General features: G+C 41.9%; 2 protein-coding genes across 4 annotated transcripts in view; both read right to left on the bottom strand.

The window, feature by feature from the left end:
• The window catches only part of LOC308083072 (engulfment and cell motility protein 2), a 302126-nt gene that overhangs the window by 194268 nt on the left and 89948 nt on the right, over positions 1-17910 (bottom strand). The gene's annotated exons all lie outside the window — the stretch shown is intronic.
• Positions 4048-8327, bottom strand: LOC308081393 (acidic mammalian chitinase-like; the record flags this gene model as incomplete). Its single annotated transcript, XM_080423170.1, has 11 exons — positions 8294-8327; positions 7263-7292; positions 6968-7169; positions 6724-6780; positions 6460-6625; positions 5798-5922; positions 5575-5698; positions 5274-5459; positions 4717-4836; positions 4479-4620; positions 4048-4337 (listed from the first exon to the last, which is right to left on the bottom strand). Exons 1-11 carry the CDS (start codon positions 8316-8318, stop codon positions 4048-4050), a joined length of 1467 nt encoding a protein of 488 aa, XP_080279296.1. The 5' UTR covers positions 8319-8327.

The following is a 17910-nucleotide window of genomic DNA, read 5'->3' as shown; positions in this document are numbered from 1 at the left end:
TGCAGTTTGACAGCATCTCCATGATGAAGTTCACCATAATGCTGATCTGGGAATGTCCTCAGCAACTTCAGGTGGAGTCCACGGTGCCAGACGGTGTCGTATGCGACTGTCAGGTCCAGCAGCACAACCCCAGCTTTCTCGTTGTCCTGGAAGCTGATTGGCTGCCGAGACGCGAATGGTGCAACAAAGAGCCTAAAATCTTTGATTTATTCATTCACATCGCCCGGCTCACCTCATTTGCGCAGCCCGATGGAGCGTCGTGTCAATGTGCGTCTTTGCATTGACTTTGTATGTACTGTATACTGTATTACGCCACACGAGAAACTATCTTCGCCTCCTGTGTGAACACACCATCAGACTTAAGACTAAATGACATACAAAAATTACTTATTATCAAGTTTTAATTAGCCTTGATACATCATATGATTCATAATGCTAAACTATTTACTTGAACATAATAATAATGTAGCCTATGTTCCATTTAAAAATGTATGTAAATTCATTTTGAAAATGTGTTCTTTATATATTCCTCAGCTTACCAACGAAGACGAGAAGCTTGCCCATGTTGCCTCTTTACAACTATAACTGAAGGCCAGAAGAGTCTTATATATGGTCCATTCCTCTCCATATCTGTAAAACATGTTTGATCTGGCTTCATTATTTTTGCTGAATCAGCAGTCACTTCATTCCATTTGTTTGGTCAGGAGTCGCCCTTTCTATTTTCCACCGGCGTTGTTAATTGTGCTGATAACTTTCAAGTGTCATTCAATACTGTTACTGTAGCAGGACTACTATTCAGGGTAGAGGAATTGCTAATCAACCAATACAACCACTATGCCAATAACAGAACCTCTAAAAGCCAAGAAGACATGTCAAGAGAGGAAAGGTTTGTTGAAATTGCAGAAAGCTCTGTTCTGCTTCAAGAAGGGAAATATAACATTAAACTGCCTTTCAAAAAGTAATATGTCACCATGCCAAACAACCTCTGCAATACCAAGCAATATACAGTATTCATGACTTGAGAAAGAAACTTCAGAAGCATTAACGTTTTCACAGTGAGTACACACACACCTTATCACTTATGTCATTAGTAAAGGCTATGCTGAACAAGTACCACAACATCAGTTTGAACCATTTGAGGTAAAAGTATGGTATATAGCTACCTCAACATAGAGTATACCCAGACTGTGGAGTTAAGGGAAATTTGCCCACCTAGGCAAAACATTTTTTAAATATCACGTCACAGTTGTATGCCTCCGCTAACCAATTGCCGTTTAGACGGGGTGATGGAACTTGAACTGGTAACACAGTTCAAGCACCTCTGAGTCTTTTAAAAGTCATATTAAGGTCTCCAACATTATACATTTTTATCAACAAAATTGTAAACAATTAGGCCTTCTCAACAGTTGGCGCTGCTAGGACGCACTTATCACACATTGATTACCGTTTCACAAACTGGTCTTTCACAGGTGTGATGAGGACACTTAAAGACCTGGTGAAATGGCTTTTTCTGTCATTTTATTTTGACGTTTCAGTCTGAAACGGTAGCCTGTATGTTTGTGAACGAATCAGAAGGTCCCATCCCCTTGGACTATGGAGAAGGTTATGAACGTAGCCTGCATCTCATGCAGCCCGAGGGCTAAAGAAAGGGGCAGTGAAGCATGTTTATGTGACTACATTGCTTATTTCTGACCTAAAATGTTTTCTGATACATATTTTAGTGTACTGTTTAAGTTTAAAACAAGTAATACACTGTCTCTGGACCGTCTTGAATGAGATTCAAAACGGAGCAGCATTGTAATTAAAATCAGATTAAGGATTAAAGGGATATTCCACCACGCCTCAAGCCGAAATCAGGCTGATCCGGTGCGTCTCAGGAGTGGACACGTATAACTGAAGAAAGAATTGGCCCTGGAGCAACTCGGACGATTTGAGCCTTTTTTATTTAGGTCACAGGGTGCAAAGCACAGAACAAAAACGACAACGTTTTGATGTAAGGTTACGTCTTCATCAGGTCATCTCTCAAAATCAGGTGTGTTTGGAGGAACGTGCAGCTATGGGAATCACACAGGTGAATGAAAAGATCAAGATGAATATTTATTCATGAGAGTCTATCTATGTCATCACGCAGTACATTTTCGTTTGACAGGAAGTAATTAAGAATAGCCTTTTAGGGACTTTTGATATAAAAATACACAAAAATGTATTTCTTTAACGTTTTTTTGGCATCTATTGTTAAGTATGTCCATATTTGACGACTACGGATATGCTCTAAAAGTGTGAAAAACACATTTTGCATTTCACCACGTCTTTTAACCTGCAACAGCTATGATACAAGTGAGCCATAAAGATATTCAACAAAAAGCCACACTCGTATCATAACTGCAACATCTTAAAAATGATTTATTTTAGTTTGTAAATATGTAGGGTTTTTAAACAAGCATGTGTCATATACAAAACACTACATGGACTGTGCCCGCCTCCTCTGGGGGAGTTTATAAAAAGGAAGCCCGACAGGGGTGTTGGCACAAGGGCTGCAAAATTGGTGGTTTAAATAAAGAACATGAGCGAGTGGTTAAGTTGATACTGTATGTCAAGATATCACACATGTGTTTCACATTGTTAATACTGCTGATCCCACACTTTCACTTTTCTTTAGCAGAAAAGTGTTTGCGTCTCCTCCAATCCATCATCTAACCTATATTTTAATAACACCTTTTAAAGGGAATGGGAGAAGACACTAAAACACACCCTAATTCAGAAGCTTAATACCACCCTTTTGTTTAGTTTTTTTAGATATTTTTGGGTCTTTTTCTGCCTTTATTGATAGATACTATAGACTGACAGGAAATGGGGAGAGAGAGAGATGAGGAGTGACACGCACCAAAGGATTCGAACCCGCAACGCATTGTCAGGCTGCCTAGGTGCCTGGACTGCTACGCCAGCCGTCCGGGCTATACCACTCTTTTGTGTCTAAAACCGAGCTTTGTGCACAGATAACGCACCATCTAAGTAGCGAAATTGAGATGGACACACCCCAACGCATTTTGCACACTGCGTTTTAGACCGTGCACCATAGATCGTCTAAAACTCACTCTCCTTTGTCCACCTCCCCCAACTGACCACTGATTACTGCTACAGTTAGGGAGGCACGCAAAAAGCACGTCGGTACGCTATTGTATTTGTTTGCATTCTTCCTCTGACGCTTTTCCCAGTTCTGGCACGCATTCGCTTTTTATTGAACTTGGCAGAATTGTAGAGGGTCATGCCAAATGGCCAAGCAACAAATCTTACTCCCATTGGCCAAAGGGGGCACTTATAGCAATCAATTGAAAATACAAACAGGCATAAAATGTAAAAATGCCTCTCCTCAAGAGGAACATATTTGAGATACATATTTGCTACTGTGACCCATCTGCCGCCAAATGAGCCCATTCTGACGCTATGGCATATTGCGCATATTGCGCACATTGCTTGGCCCCAGATATTGGATGCTTGCAACTATATTTTACATTATGTACATTTTTATTTTTATTTTATTTTAGTGAAGTTGTGTAATTAGTTGTGAAGACAATGTCATAATTTTTGGCCTCCTTGAGTAATAATTTGGGCATAATTATGATTGTGTGCCGTTTTGTACAGTGATCTAGCTATGAGTTGAATTAGTATCTTAAATATATTTTACCTTTCTATATTATGTCATGTGTACATTGTAACATCTCCTGCCTTGATGGTTATCCATTCTGAATGATGTGTACATGATAATTATGTAAGATGATGAAGATGATGATAATGATTCCTCTGTAATATTCTAAACAACTTCTTCGTACTGGCTGGATCTTTTGGGTATTGATTAACACTAAAGTAGACACATAACGACTGGAGGAGAGAAAGACAGATAAGAAGAACAACAGACATTCCCAGCCATATCATTTTGTATTTTATTTCCATCAGTGATCACTAGACAACAGGGTCTTGGATTAACAGACTATTTACACCAATCTCCAATACGCCTAAATAACAACTAAGACACAGTGGAACCATCATTCAAGCCCAGTTGCAGCAGTCGCAGCTGGTATCGAACACGAGGCCAGAAGCGCAGTTCTGGGAGTAGGTACGTCCCTGGGCGCACTGGTAGTAGTGGTTCTTGTTGGTGGGGTCTGGGTAGAATCCGCTAGTCTTGCCAGCGCAGAATCCAGATCCTCCACTGCTGCTACCGCCTCCGCTGCTACCGCCTCCGCTGCTTCCACCACCGCTGCTTCCACCACCACCGGGCACGGGAGGTGGGTGCTGGGTGGGGGTGACTGGGGGCAGAGGTTGTGTGCGAGCTGTGCAGCCTGCGTGAGAGATAGAGGACAAAGAGGGGAATGTGTGTGTCAAGAGATGGAACTCTGATGGAGTCTGTGTGGAAATATTAAAGTGTATGTCTGGTTTTGTGTGTGTGTGTGTGTGTGTGTGCATGTGAGACTGCATGTTACCAGCGCCTCCAGTTCCCAGGCCAGTCTTGATGGCGTTGATCAGAGGGTATTTTCCCTGGCCACAGAAGTTGCCGCTGAAGTCATCCAGGTCCAGACTCCAGACCATGGCTCCACCAAAACCACTCTGCTTCAGCCAGTCAATCTGTAGACAGACAGAGTTAAAGAAAAGAAAAGTACTCCAGGAAATAGGAAACAGTGGCTACGAATCTGAACAATATGTAAAATACTAATGTTGCACCTTGATGTTGAAGCTCTTGACGTTGTCGTATCCAACCCAGGTCTGGGTGTTGAAGGCATAAGGCACCTGCTGTGGGGTATCCCAAGCCTGAGTGGCTCCTTGCTTCAGGAAGGTGCAGATCTGAATAAAGGTAGAGATTTATAGGTTCAAGCCAAGGTTCAAGGTGATTTATTGTCACTACAGCCAATACAGCCTGTAGGAACATGAAATTATTGTACTCCGAGATTCCTCAACGAAATAAACGTGCCATAATTCAGAATAGTAATTTAACTAAATATAGCAGTAAAAAAGTAAAATAAAACAAAACAACAAAATAAAATTGTGAGGGAAACATTTTATGATTTAAAGTGCTTAGAGAAGCTGTCAATAAATACATTTATGTGGAATTGTTATTTTGAAAAATATACCAGTCGAAGATTATGTAAAAAATAATTTATTTAATAGAAACTGCTAGACAATATGGCTTTAGAAAACAAAAGTCCTCCGTTTCTTAAATACATTGATGACTAGGATTCATATGTGCACAAGTACACACACACACACACACACACGAATACCTCATAGTAGGCCCAGAATCCAGCCTGACGGGTGAAGGGTCCGGCAGGTCCAGCTCCATTGTTTGCATCACCAACAGCAGTTTGGGAAGAAGAAGCCAGACGGAAGGTGTGGCCATAGGTGGGGAAACCAACCAGCAGCTTCTCAACTGGGGCACCATTGCTCTTCCAGTAGTTCATAGCATAATCCTATATGGACAAGGAGACATACTGGCATCAACGGCCACTCGGCCAGTCTTTACAGTACAGACATTCATCCATATATACACAATGTAGAAATATACAGAGGAACCTCCTCACTCACCATGTTGAAGTAGATCAAGCTACCCTGGTCAGATGGGCCCTTGTACAGAGGGCTGTTCTCTCCAAGAATTTTCTCCCAGGAGCCGTGGAAGTCGTAGGTCATCACGTGGAGGTAGTCCAGGATACTGGTGAAAGGACAGCAGTAGTCAGTGTGTGTATGTTTGTACATTAATCCCTGTATGTGCTTGGTGCTTAATGTGTGTTTGCGTGTTATCTATACTTACGCGCCGATCTTGGAAATCTCGTATCCAGAGTCGATGGTTCCCTTTCCAGCAGAGACGGCAGCGGTGAGCATCAGACGAGGACGGTTGGTCTTCGTAGCTTCAGCCTCGAAGGCAGCCAACAGCTCCTGCAAAGAGAAGTGGTGATGGAGAAAGATGAGGGTGTTGTCAGTACTATCCTCAAGGATCTTATTTTATGTAATTCTTAATTCTATTTAAGGTACTTCCCTAAGGTAGGGAAAGGAGTTTGTAACATAAATGGGGGCTCGTCCAGGATCGTTGAGCATTGGGGGTACAAATCATTACATGCTTGACGTACTGGCATTGCACTGCAGGAGAGTGGTTTAGTTAAGCTTGAGTTTTGGGCTTTTATTGACTGTGCATTTTGCACTATGGCTTTTTCGGACAGTTTTTGTTGCAGTTTTTCCTCTATTTAGCAATATTTATTCTTGTGCGACATATTTTTCATTCTTGTTTGTGTACTTTTTATTTCCCCAACTCTTTTTTTCCTGGCAGGTTAATAAAGTTACTGAATCTGAATGTCTCTACTGTAGGGCTAGCAAAGACATATTGTACAGAATACACACCAATAATTAAGGCTGGGGAGAGACAACGACATGAATTATATAAGTTAGTTGGGCTGTAACACATGATAGAAGGCTGACCTGACACAGGACGGTGTAGCGAGCCTTGTCCTCAGGTGGGGAGCCACGAGAGCCTGGGTACTCCCAGTCGATATCCAGACCATCAAACTCGTACTGACGCAGGAACTGGATCACGCTTTGGGCGAAGGTCTGGCGGTTAGCAGGACTGGCCACCATGGCTGTGAACCTGGAACGAGAGAGAGAGAAGAGTCATACTAGTGCTTTCACAAGTTCCTGAGGTTCCCGTCACTGGAATTACAATACTGATCTTCTTGTTTAACTCACTTGGCGGTGCCAAAGTTCCATCCACCAATGGCCAGCAGGGTCTTCAGATTGCTGTTCCTGTAAAAAAAAGAAAATGCACTCTTTGAGTTCTCATGCCTTTGTCTGTCACACTGCACGTAGGATGTGTGTGTGTGTGTGTGTGTGTGTGTGTGTGTGTTGCGTGCGTGCGTGCGTGCGTGCGTGCGTGCGTGCGTGCGTGCGTGCGTGCGTGCGTGCGTGCGTGCGTGCGTGCGTGCTCACTCACTGGTTCTTGAGAGCCTGGAACTGTCCGTAAAGCTTCTGGTCGTCCCACTCGAAGGACTTGATCATGTTGTTGTCCATTGTGGCGAAGGCATAGATGAGGTGGTCACAGAGACATGGGTCAATCGCGGTGGGGAAGTACTTCCCTGCACCGGGACGGTACTGTCCCCAGTTGGTGAAATAACAGGAGAGGATGTAGGAGGATCCTATATATACAAGATATGAGAGATACAGTTAGTTTGTTTTGTTGTTGTTAATGTTTTGTATTTGAGAGTATCACACCAAGTGGACAAACTTACCTAGCTGCACATGCAGCAGGAGAGCCAGTCCTTTAGACATAGAAAAACAAGCACAGAGAGAGAGAGAGAGAGAGAGAGAGAGAGAGAGAGAGAGAGAGAGAGAGAGAGAGAGAGAGAGATGGGGTATTGGGTCAGTTAAGAAAAGCACTCAAGGTGCGTTCACACAGGAGGCGTAGATACATTCCGTGTCGCTTCAATTGCATGATTTTGGTCACTGGGACAAATCGCATGTTCGACTGTTTACCTATTCCACCATGCTGTCAATCACTGTACACATATTATGGAAACAGTACCGAATACTAATAACATAGATGTAAACTAGCAGTTGTAGGTGTGAAATTAACCAAGATGGATCAACTACGTGGTTGCTCCGTCCCAGCTGCGAAGCGCATGTCTATATGGCCCTGGTCCCGTGAGTTGCAGACAGTTTCATTATTGGTTCATCAAAATCAATAAATAATCACTGTATCTAAAAAGGCGTGCCGATTGGCTGTCGAAACGCCAATGGTGATGTTAATCAGTCTCTGAACGACCACCAGAGAATGCTACTCCTACCCGCCTATGATAACTCATCCTGGGCATAGAAGTGGAACTGTGTAATAACATCCTTAACTAATAATATATCACACTTGGTTAAGTCATATAGTGACTTCACCATTAGTTAATGGTGAGGACCAAGAATTAATGATGAGTTCATGATAAATACATGATAAATGAATGTATGAGTTTATCATTAATTCATTGTTAATTACGTGTATGAATTTGCCCCCTCAAGTAAAGTGTTACCGTTGTGTCATGTTTGCATTGACCTTTTTGGTAATCGTGCTGCATGAAAAAAATATCTTTCCCTCCTGTGTGAATGCACCATCAGACTTAAGACTAAATGACATACAAAGGTGACTTATTATCAAGAATAAATTAGCGTTTATGTAATATATGAATGAGAACATTAAAGAAATCCTTTGAACAGATAATTTATTTCAAAATGTAGTTAAATACTGAATTTGTTCTCAAAATATTTCTCAGCTTACCAACGCAGATGAGAAGCTTGCCCATGGTGCCTCTGTACAGCTAACTGAAGGCCAGAAGCCTCTTATATACGGTCCATTTCCTCATATCAGTAAACCATGTTTGTTCTGGCTCCATAATGCTGCTTATCAGCAGTCCCCTGATTCATTTGTTTGGTCAGCAGTTTTCTTTTTTATTTTCCACTGGCTTTGTTAAGTGTGCTGATAACTTTCAAGTGTCATTCAATAACAATATGATTACTCTTACTGTTAGCAGGACTAATATTGACAGGATGGAGGAATTGCTAATCAACCAATACAACCATGACTTCAATGAGAAATGTGCCACCAAATCAAAAGTTAGGAAAACCTGGCCCGGACAGCTGGCGTAGCGGTCCGGGAACCTAGGCTCAATGTAGCCTGACAGCACGTCGCGGGTTCAAGTCCCGATCCCGACGGCCTTTGCTGCGTGTCACTTCCCTTCTCTCTCTCCCCGTTTCCTGTCAAACTACTGTCCTATCGAAAACCGAATTTGCCCTGTGGGATCAATAAGGTCTTCTTCTGTTTTCTTTTTTCTTTTTGATAGACAGATGGATGGAGGTATTTACTTTATTTTGGAGTAAATCAATCGGATCTCCACTGACTCAAAAGCAGCAAAGAAATGGTGCTACCAAACAAAGACATGCTTAGAAATACTGCTTCAATACATCACAACTTCCCTGCTTCAAATTGTTCTTTATGAATTAGAATTTGATTAGAATAGCATGAATGCTACTTTATTAACCTCCAAGGGGAAGTTAATCTTCTACATTAAACCCATCCAAGCAGCCCATAAACAAACACACAGCCATTAGCTGGAGAGGCCTGGGGGCACAGCGGCAGGAGCTGGCATCTGGTCTTCACTCTAACAACCCTCTGTCTGCCAGGCATCATTTTGACATTTCTTTTAATGTTATTGTTTTAGATATTTTTTGGCCAGGGATTGCGACTGGAAGCTTTTGGGCTCCTAGTTAGCTTGTCTAAGCTCTACCACCCAAGTTTCGCACCCACCCTAATATTCCTACCAGCCCACCCTAATATAGCAAGCTAGGATGCTGTCATCATTGTTTAAAAAAAACTCATAGCTGTTTGCAACAGAGCTTTAAGTCTCACAAAATTATATGGCGGTTCTTACTGGTTCTATACTCTTTGGATAAATTATTACTTTTTGGCCGTCAGTTAATGCCTTCATACGAGTAAAATGCCAGGACTCTTTTTGTCTTTTTTGTAACACAGTTCTTATACTGTAAAAAAGAAAAGGCGATTTTTGAATGGGGAAAAAAAATGTTCATTACCCAGGTGGAGTGGTTTTGGCATCAGGATTTCAGTACTCTGTCATAGCCCTGTGTGGAAGATTGATTGACGGGTGGATGTCATGATATATTATACTGTAGGTTGAAATTGGTTGGTACCTGCTGATGTAAGCAGGCATGACGTTTTTATTTGACAGGAATACCAAATAGTGCAGGACAACAAAAAACAACAAAAATCTGTGCTGCACACCATGCCAGTTAATTTACATGGTTGATACTGGTGTTTAATCAGTTCTAGTTAAGTGCTCTGCTACTGTACATGGCTTATCATCCTACAATGTTGTTTACACAGTTTGACCTGCAAAACAGCAACTCCTGCGTCAAACAGCACATGCGCTGAACAGTGGCTCTCTGTCCTTCCTTGTCCTTGGATGTCTCTCAACAGTTTGGTGATTGTGAAGTAAAGCAGAACCTTCGAAGGCTCATAAACTTGTCCTGTCCTGCATTTAAAGACCACAAGAGGCTGACAAAGCCTGGTCAACTTTAGCTGGCCTACATTTTATTACATCAATTGTAACCCCCTTTACCATGACATTGTCACCCCAACCCTAGCCCTGAAACATGACTGTCATACCATGTATACAAGCGTCATGTGAACCATGGCTACCCCACCCCCATCATTTCTCTAGAAACTCTATAAAAATGAAAAGTACAGTTTAAAAATGTATCAAGAAGTGCATAATTACCTCCATAAGTTCAGATGTCTAAGGTCACTGCAGGGGAATACCACAAAACTCAAATGAAACACTAAATGTTATTAATATTATCTCTGATGGTGCATTTTAGTGCATGCGTGCGTGCACAACTTCAGTTTTATATAGAAGATGTGCATGACCTGGTCAGCATTCTAAAACGTCATAGTGTTAGTGTTAGTTCAATTAGTGTAGTACCAACTCTGACCACCAGAGAGAGTCAATGAGTCATATAATGTCCAGGGCCATTTTGTGTAAAAAAAACTGCAAAGCCCTTTCTCTTCCTTGCTCTATGCTTGTATGAGGACACTTGATCCATTTCAGTTCCCATTCTGCACAGAGTTCAAGCAGCATTTAAAAGCAGTGGTTTTCAAACTTGTTGAGTCAAAATATCAATAGTGACAAATTGACAATAGCTGACAACACGTCATGGCACATGTGCTAGTAGATCTGCTATTTTAGAAAATGTGTAGAAAAGATTACAAAATTAAAGAAGAAATGTAAATTAAATGGTTCTATCTACAGTGTGACATGCCCAAAATAAGGACAACTATAGCCTTGGATCAAGACGGTCATCGGTCATAATGATATGACCGTCTTGGAGTTCAAAATATTCTTTGGGGTTCTGCACTTGTGGTCCTTACATTTTGATTGATTGATTGAATACTTTATTAACAGTTTGCAAAAAGTACAGTGGTACGATTATACAATGGTGCTAAAAGAAGAAAACAAAAAGCCCTAGGGCTCGTTTCCATTGTGGTCCTGTGTATTCAATTCATCGAGCATATGCAGCATTTTAATCCGATCGGTGTCAGATTTTCTCTGTATTCCTTAGTTTCCCCCAATGATGCTTTCAACTGCGCCGCCCTCATTGGGGGAAACGAAGGAATACAGAGAAAATCTGCTGATCGGATTAAAACTATTTTTATTTAACAGTACGGAATATACGGGTACTTCTGTGCATAATTGTAACATCCGTGGCCATGGGATAAGCACTTTATATTTAAAATCTTAATGTTTATGTAATCTACAGACCCCAAGTGCAGAACCTAACCTAACTAACTCCAAGACTGTCATATAATTTATCTATGACAGTCTTGTATCAAGGCTAGGACAACTAGTGTAATTTGCCTCTATATTAAAATGAGTGCACACAAAGTACTTACTGTATATAGTAAATAAAGGAAAATATTTAATAACTTTTTGTATCTAGTTGTATTTAGAACGAGCAACCGCCCCGACCCCGTCCATTGAGTTCAATGGACAGGTGGCGCCGTCTTGGGAGGTTTTTTATCAGCTATTACTTTAAATGGTGTGACGTCACGTTCTCTTTCTACATAATATTGGAATAATTATGTTCGGTTTGTCACGAAATCCCAAGGCACACCTGGACTTGTGTGTGCCGCCCTCGGCACTAGGTTTGGGAACGGCTGCTTTAAAGCGATGCTGCCTGAGGAAGATCACTGCTTCAAAAACACACTGCTTGTGCTGCTTCAATGTCGCCTGGCTTTTAAAGCACTGCTAATGAATATTTTTGCTGCATTCGAGAAATTCAAAAAATATATAGATCATTTAAAAATATTTGGACCATTTATGATGTAGTGCTGTATTTGTCAGTATAGTTTTACTGTATATACTTATTCAACCACATTTCAGCTGCATACAGAAACTTTCTCTCTCTAGCCATGGCAACATGAGGGAGACTATGTGAATATTGTCTAGACTGGTTTCAACCTGCACCACACACACACACACACACACACACACACACACACACACACACACACACACACACACACACACACACACACACACACACACACACACACACACACACACACACACACACACACACACACACACACACACACACACACACACACACACACCAAGTGTTCGGACATGGCCAGCTACAGTAATAAATAGGCTGTACCAGCAGTGTGTCTGCTGAGAGGAAATCAAGTCACTGCCCACACACTGAATACTAATGCCTGGGTATACTTAGTTTTGCACGGTTGTCGTGCACCAAAATATAGCAGATCTACAAGCTCAGATTGCAGATTGTCTATTTTTGTTGCGCAATAATGTGTACACATGTTGGTGCAGCTGTTATCACATTATTTGTATTTAACTTTTGATTTAAGCGTGGCATGGTGGCAAATATGAACATGTGGAACTGAACAGCAGTCTTTTACATCTCTGTATGTCGTTGCACAGTATGTGGTTTTACTTTGTATGTATCCTGTTAGTATGGGCATAATGTGCAGCATGCATCTCCTCACTTAAAAAAAGGGTGCATATTCCAGGCTGCCAGAATGAAAAAGGAGAGGTCCTCATTAGTGTGTTTCTCCTGGGGTTGAGTTGGATTGATTTTCAGAGGAACGAATGTGTCAAAAAAGACTCATACTGTACTGTATATATGATGTTGTGAAGATCAAAGGGGAAATGTAGCGAAAAGAGTGGAGAGGGAAAGGAGAAAATCAAGTACCATGTATTGAATGTTTAAGTGGTTAAATGTCTGAAATGAACAAAAAATATGAATTTACAGAGCACTGATGATAGTCAATGAAGCCATCTATGAAAAAGTTTAATCTGCAACACAATTGTATGCAATGTATGGGGGTCCCTGCTTTGTCTCTCTCTCAGCTAGGGGGTCCTTGGGCTGAAAACGTTGAAGAGCCCTGGTATAGAGCAACAGTATCATAGACCAGACATACACAGACCGACACAGTATCTGCTGTGTCTGCGTGCGTGTGTCCACGGCTAACCTTGTACAGATTAGCTGCAGAAACCACCAAATTGTGTGTGCAAACTGCCAGAAGGCATTATGCTGTACACTTTTTTAGATATTTAACTTTTTAAAACTTCCTGTACTGGAAGTCAGTGGGGAGCCAAAGAACTCGACCTTGCTAACTGGTAGCTTATTAGTGTTATTAGAGGTGAAAACCTCTCAAAGTAATGGACTTAATGGACATTTAAAAACGGGAAAGTGCCAATCCAGCTTTATCAGCTCATAAACTTGCCTTGACGTCAAGCTCTGCAATTAGAGAACATCACTTTTACTCAATCATATAGTGATTTTCATCTGATTGCTGCAAGAACCAATTATGTTTTCCCCCACAACCATTTTCCTTTTGAACCATTTACTTCTTTGACACCTGTGGAGTCTCGCCTCCACCGATCGCAAAGTGCTTCTGCACAGTGAGCGGTCTTGTGTGGGCAATTTGACCTGCTGTGGTACACGGATGTCTAAAACTTTAAAAGGGTGAAAGGGTCCGCTAAAAGGGGTCAGGTGAGTTGTAGGTGTGAGGTGTTTTGGGGTTTTTAAAGCCTTTGTGGTGCTATGGTACCATGAGGTGCGTGCATAGTCATAGTGACATTGGATGAGTGCTCCCCACCTAGTGTCCTCAGTGTATTCCTACTGACCAACGAGGAGATCCTGCTCAAAAATCTTGTTCTTTGGTTGACTTTGGTTGAGGGAGAGAAAGGGACAGAAAATCCCTCTTTTATTTACCATTTGGCTTTGTCAATTATTAATTTGTGTCAACTAAAAACCTTTTAGTTAACGGTTATCCTTTCAAAGTAAAAGGCCGATTGTTAAAACAATACAGTGTACATTCTCACCCCACTTGTGATGTCATCACTGTGCAGTTTCATTCACCTTTTCAAAAGTTCAAATTTTAAGTAATTTCCATATAACTGTGAAAAAGAAACTGATATTGTTGTTTAAATATGGACTAGTCTCTCTCTCTCTCTCCCCCCCCCCCACAAAATGCAGGCTTCTACACCCGTTGCTATTAGATACTGCCAGGCTTGTCGCCATGGCAGCAAATTCTCAATCATTGTCTCTTGGCCATGCTTCTGTACACACACACACACACACACACACACACACACACACACACACACACACACACACACACACACACACACACACACACACACACACACACACACACACACACACACACACACACACACACACACACCTTGCTATGATGTGGGAGGATTGTATAAGTCCTTGAGCCTTCCCTAGTCCGACTGGGAACAGAGTCTTCCTCCGGTGAACAGAATGATGAAGCATTAACATGCTGTATATCTTCTCAGTGAGCAGATGCATGACACTATATCAGTGGTTCTCAACCTGTGGGCCGGGGTAGGGCATTTTTTTCAACTTAAACATAAAGAAATGACTGACATATTTAATAGTTTCATACTTTAAATATGTAAAAATTGCCCACTTATGGGCCATGAGGATATTGCAAGTGGGCTGCCAAATAATCTGTCAAAACACTACGATTTTAATGAAAGTATTATAACATTCATTCATTCACAATCGAAGGACTGATCATACAAATAAACATGCTCTGAAGATGCACACGGCCCACCCATTTGACCACTTGACACTGCCAGGCAGCTCAATGGCTGAAGAAGGTTAAAAACCACTTCACTACCACTCAATGGTAACCTATCATAAAATATCCTCTACCATCAGTGGTTTTCAACCCTTTTGATATCAAGGTCCATTATTTAGTCGGCATTTGAGCCACGGACCACTGTTTGATGAGATTCGACCCAAAACTTTGAATATTTTGTTATCGTTGGATGAGATGTTGTCCACAATTCCATGCTGTACTGATGTTGGTACCATAGGAGAGATAACAGGCAAACGATCAAAATAACAATTCTGTAATTAAGTAATAACAGATGGTTAACAATCATTAACTCTTGAGAGCGTTCATTTTACGCTCTCAAGATTTAAAGATCTAATAAGGGTCCATTTGGTTACATCATTTAGCTGGGGATCACCTGGAACCCCCTCAAGGACCACTGGTGGTCCCCAGAACACTGGTTGAGAACCACTGCTCTGCCATCATGCAATGCAAGCAGGTGCAGGTGCATGTCAGACTACAGACTACGTGTATGTGTGTGTGTGTGTGTGTGTGTGTGTGTGTGTGTGTGTGTGTGTGTGTGTGTGTGTGTGTGTGTGTGTGTGTGTGTGTGTGTGTGTGTGTGTGTGTGTGTGTGTCCTCAGAATATTTGTAGCTATGATATATGAATCACATTCACAGAACTGACAGAGTGACATGCTTCTGTTCAGTTAATAGCAGTGGGTCAAAATTCACATAAATAACCCAACATGAATAATATGATTCCAAATCTTGACTCATTGAAAGCCAAGAGAACACATTGACTAATCTGTGTCACATGGAATCAGAGCAGCGGGAATCAAATGTCGAGTGGCTAAGCCTAAAACCACATTAATCCTGGCATCCATGTTATTCAGGCACATTTTCATATTTGCTATTAAATAGCCTATATCTTAGGCATTTTTTTGCCATTCATCGTACAACAAAATATATAGGGGCTTAAAGTGGTTAAGCTCCTTATAAAAGCAGTGTCAGTTTGATGAGCAGGGGTGTAATCAAATATACTGTAGCTACATACCGCGTATTCCAGCTTCCCCTGCGTATACGGTATTATGCAGTGGTGGAAAAAGTACTCAATGTTTTACTTAAGTACAGTCAGTAAAAGTCTGTTACAATTTACTCTTGAGTAAAAGTACAAGCGTTTTGGCATCAAAATATACTTAAAGTACCAAAAGTAAAAAGTATTCATTATGCAGAATGTCCAATTTTCACAAGTTTTCAAAATGCATAAAAATCTTTAGAAAATAGCTGATCTACAAGCCCACAACACACGTATGTTTTACGTATCTAAATCTATCTAAATTCAAATAATTGTAGTGTAGTAAAAGTACAATATTTGCCTCTGAGATGTAGTGGAGTAGAAGTAAAAGTATAGAAAATGGGAAATACTCCAGTAAAGTAAAAGTACCTCAAAATTTTACTTAAGTACAGTACTTGAGTACATGTACATATAGTTACTTTATACCACTGGTATTATGCGCTGCAACATGTGACCCACACTATGCCAATGGAACCACTTTCAAAGCTGGTCTCTCCCAGAAACCACAGTAAAATCTGGAGAGTTCCTTGAACTCTGAAAGTTTTCATTTCAGTATCATTTTGTATCATTGAGACTGCACTATTCCCAAACCAGTTGGGGTGAGACTTGCTTTTTTTTTAGTTTTACTCAACATCCTGTGTTTGAGCGTCTTGAGGCGTGTTCGAGCGAGCCACCAGGCGAGTTAGTGCACCCTCGCCAAGCAGCCGATGGCCGCGCGCATCTCAGCCAAAGCCATGCCAAAACGGAGGGTGGAGTTTTGAGGACAACCGGTTTAGGAATCGCCAACAAAATAAACCAAGGAGTATTTAAATAAGGAGAGATGGGCCTGGACCGCTGATGTAGCGGTCCAGGCACCTATATAGGCTCGGTGTAGCCTGACGGCGTGTCGCGGGTTCGAGTCCCGAATCCCGACGGCCTTTGCTGCATGTCACTCCCCATCTCTCTCTCCCCATTTCCTGTCAGCCTACTGTCCTATCGAATAAAGGCATAAAAAGCCCCAAAATACATCTATTAAAAAAAAAGAAGGAGAGATGACACATTCTAAGCCTTCTTTCTCCACACCGGGAGGCAAACTGCAGCCAAACGTTTGATGGAGTGCATTTTTACACGTTTGAGTGCCATGACTTCTTTTCATTGCCTCTCATGACTAGTCGTGTTCTTTTGCAACCCGCTGCGATGTCAGTCATCTACTGCAGTGGTTTTCAACCTTTTTCGCGTCAAGGACCCCCAAATTGACACTCATTAGCCCGCGGACCCCCATTTGAAAAGATATGCCAGGGACCCCCGATAGACCCCCATTTAATGGCCTTCCTATCTCTGGGACCCCAATTTATATTATAAAATCAATGTTAATGTAACTCTAAGAGTGTACAAATGGAACCAAATGGACCCGTTAGGGTCCATTTGGTTCCATTTGTACACTCTCAGAGTTATAGACCCATAAGGGTCCATTTGGTTCCATCATTTAGCTGGGGACCCTCAAGGACCACTGGTGGTCCCCGGACCACTGGTTGAGAACCACTGATCAACTGGTACGTTTGTACACTTTCAGAGTCAAATTAACGCTCCACGTTTGACCAGAACCCCCCCCCCCCCCACACACACACACTTGGCCAAGGGTGGTGTTGTTGAGCTTCTGGACTGAGACTCTGCACTCATTGACCCTCCGGATTTCTCTGGCGTAAACCTTCAAAAAGGTGTAAATGAGACTCTGCACTACATTGACCCTCCGGATTTCTCTGGCGTAAACCTTCAAAAAAGGTGTAAATGAGTTTGGCTACTACTGTGAGACAGAGAGTCCTTCCTCTTGACAGTGAAATAAATCCCACATGACACATACGGGATGATTCACTGTGTTTTTCTTCAGTTCCTACGACTGACGTCAGCTCCTGGGGGAATGGAAGCAACGTGCACGGGAGGGATGGGACACGGGTGGGGTGGGGGTGGAAGTGGGAGTGGGGGGACTTACTGTAGATGGAGGGAAGGGAGACAGAGGAAGCAAACTCAGATGGAAGGAATGGGAGAGAAGAAGCAAACTCAGATGGAGGGATTGAAGACAGAGGGCAGTGAGAGAGGGAGGGATAGGAGACGAGAGGGGAGACTGAGGGATTGATGGGAGACAAGAGGA

The sequence above is a fragment of the Gymnoscopelus braueri genome (genome assembly GCF_963280865.1).
Source record: "Gymnoscopelus braueri genome assembly, chromosome: 3".
Lineage (NCBI taxonomy): Eukaryota > Metazoa > Chordata > Actinopteri > Myctophiformes > Myctophidae > Gymnoscopelus > Gymnoscopelus braueri.
Note: the sequence above shows the minus strand (reverse complement) of the source record. Positions and strands in the feature narration are given on the sequence as shown.